General features: G+C 65.7%; 1 protein-coding gene across 1 annotated transcript; it reads left to right on the forward strand.

The window, feature by feature from the left end:
* Positions 1-903: 903 nt before the first annotated feature.
* Positions 904-2062, forward strand: SSTR5 (somatostatin receptor 5). Its single transcript, XM_057750617.1, has one exon. The coding sequence runs from the start codon at positions 940-942 to the stop codon at positions 2035-2037; it is 1098 nt and encodes a 365-aa protein (XP_057606600.1). The 5' UTR covers positions 904-939; the 3' UTR covers positions 2038-2062.
* The last annotated feature ends 276 nt before the right edge of the window (positions 2063-2338 follow it).

A 2338-nucleotide genomic window follows, 5' to 3' on the forward strand; every position in this document is an offset into this window, starting at 1 on the left:
GGGTAACCTCTGTGTGGGGCTTCAGACATGCTGTCCTTGGGATGGGGTGATGGACCCACCCCAGAGCGTGTGCAGCTGTGTCCCTGGTCATCTCCTTGGCCCAGCGACATCCATACTGTGGCAGGTAGCTACTGGGGGCAGAGAAACCAGCTCCTCTTGGCCACGCGGCCAGGGCTCTGCTGGGGTGACACGGACATGGCTCACCAAGTGGATGCTGGCAGAGCCTCTGAAGCCTGAGGTCTGGTTTTTCAGCCACACGGAAAGCCCACACCCTCCCGATGGCTCCAGGAGGCCACCCAGAGTCTGGCTTTGGGGTCACCCAGGAGAGTGGGCCTGGCCCGTATCACTACACTTCCGGCTGGCCTGGGCTGGTGGTGCCCAGCGATGTCTCAGCCTCCTGATCCCTTCCCTGTCCCTCCCCCACCCCTCCCCACCTGTCCTGTGGGTCCCCGGGGAAGTGACTCCCACTGTCCTCAGTCCCTTACCTGAGAGCAGGGGGTATCAGTGCTGCCCCCAGGACTCCCCGAGGTCTCAGTGAGGCGGTGCCGGCCATATACTCGAGGGTGGCCATGGCTCAGCCAGGAAGGGGGCATGGGGATGGGGAGGGGTGTAAGGACAGTCCGGTCTCTGGGAGCCATCGTGATATTAACAGACGGCATCTGGGCTCACGGGGCCGCCTGGCCATTGCCGCCACGGCAGCTGTCCCGCTGCTCCTTCCTCTCTGGGCTTGTTTTCCAAACAATTTGCTTAATGTGATTCCTGGCCCAGTTGAACATGAGTAATCGTGTTTACCTGCCACCGTGGGGTAATCCTGCACCTCCCGGGCAGGTGGGGCCGGGCACTGGGGAGACACCCTCCGGTGAGCCGCTCCATGTCCTTCATTCTCTTGCAGTGGACACGCCCGGCGCCCCCGCTCACCCTGCCCTGCCGGCGGCCGTGATGGAGCCTCTGTTCCCGGCCTTCCCGCCGACAAGCTGGAACACCTCCTCGGCAGCCACCGGTAGCGGCGGTGAGAACTGGACGCTGGCGGGGGCGGTTCCCTCGCCGGGTGCCCGGGCCGTGGTGGTGCCGGTGCTCTACCTGCTGGTGTGTGCGGTCGGGCTGGGCGGCAACGCGCTCGTCATCTACGTGGTGCTGCGCCACGCCAAGATGAAGACGGTCACCAACATCTACATCCTCAACCTGGCCGTGGCCGACGTGCTGCTCATGCTGGGGCTGCCCTTCGTGGCCACACAGAACGCCATCTCCTACTGGCCCTTTGGCCCCGTGCTGTGCCGCCTGGTCATGACGCTGGACGGCATCAACCAGTTCACCAGCATCTTCTGCCTGACGGTCATGAGCGTGGACCGCTACCTGGCCGTGGTCCACCCCATCCGTTCCGCCCGCTGGCGCCGCCCTCGGGTGGCCAAGCTGGCCAGTGCCGCAGTCTGGGTCTTCTCGCTGGTCATGTCGCTGCCACTGGTGGTGTTTGCCGACATCCAGGAGGGCTGGAACACCTGCAACCTCAGCTGGCCGGAGCCCGTGGGCCTGTGGGGCGCCGTCTTCATCATCTACACGTCCGCGCTGGGTTTCTTCGGGCCACTGCTGGTCATCTGCCTGTGCTACCTGCTCATCGTGGTGAAGCTGAAGGCGTCGGGTGTGCGCGTGGGCTCCACGCGGCGGCGCTCGGAGCGCAAGGTGACGCGCATGGTGGTGGTGGTGGTGCTGGTGTTCGTGGGCTGCTGGCTGCCCTTCTTCATCGTCAACATCGTCAACCTGGCCGTCGTGCTGCCCGAGGAGCCCGCCTCCGCCGGCGCCTACTTCTTCGTAGTGGTGCTGTCCTACGCCAACAGCTGCGCCAACCCCCTGCTCTATGGCTTCCTCTCCGACAACTTCCGCCAGAGCTTCCGGAAGGTTCTATGCCTCCGCAAGGGCTACGGCACCGAGGACGTGGACGCCACCGAGCCGCGGCCGGGCCACAGCAGCCGGCTGCAGGAGGCCGCGCTGCCTGCGCGCAGCTGCGAGGCCAACGGGCTCATGCAGACCAGCAAGCTGTGAGCACCGAGGCGGCGGGTGGCGGGAGGGGCCCAGAGGGGCCATCCTGGGGGTGGGGGTGGGGAAAGTGCAGGAACCCGCAGCCACCTCTTCTGCTTTCCCTCCTGGAGACGGAGTGGGGGCTGGAGCAGAAGAGGAGACGTAGCCAGACAGCAGTGGGGGGAGCGGCCTCCCAAGGCAAATAGCAGACTGGAAGGGGCCTGGCGTGGGCGTATGCAAATGCCAGGCCCCAGAGGAATTCGGCTCCCCTGTCCTGGGCGGGAGCCATCCTCTCCGCAACCCCCCACCGTGAGACACTGCTCCC

The sequence above is a fragment of the Hippopotamus amphibius genome, chromosome 9 (genome assembly GCF_030028045.1).
Source record: "Hippopotamus amphibius kiboko isolate mHipAmp2 chromosome 9, mHipAmp2.hap2, whole genome shotgun sequence".
In the NCBI taxonomy this organism is placed as follows: domain Eukaryota; kingdom Metazoa; phylum Chordata; class Mammalia; order Artiodactyla; family Hippopotamidae; genus Hippopotamus; species Hippopotamus amphibius.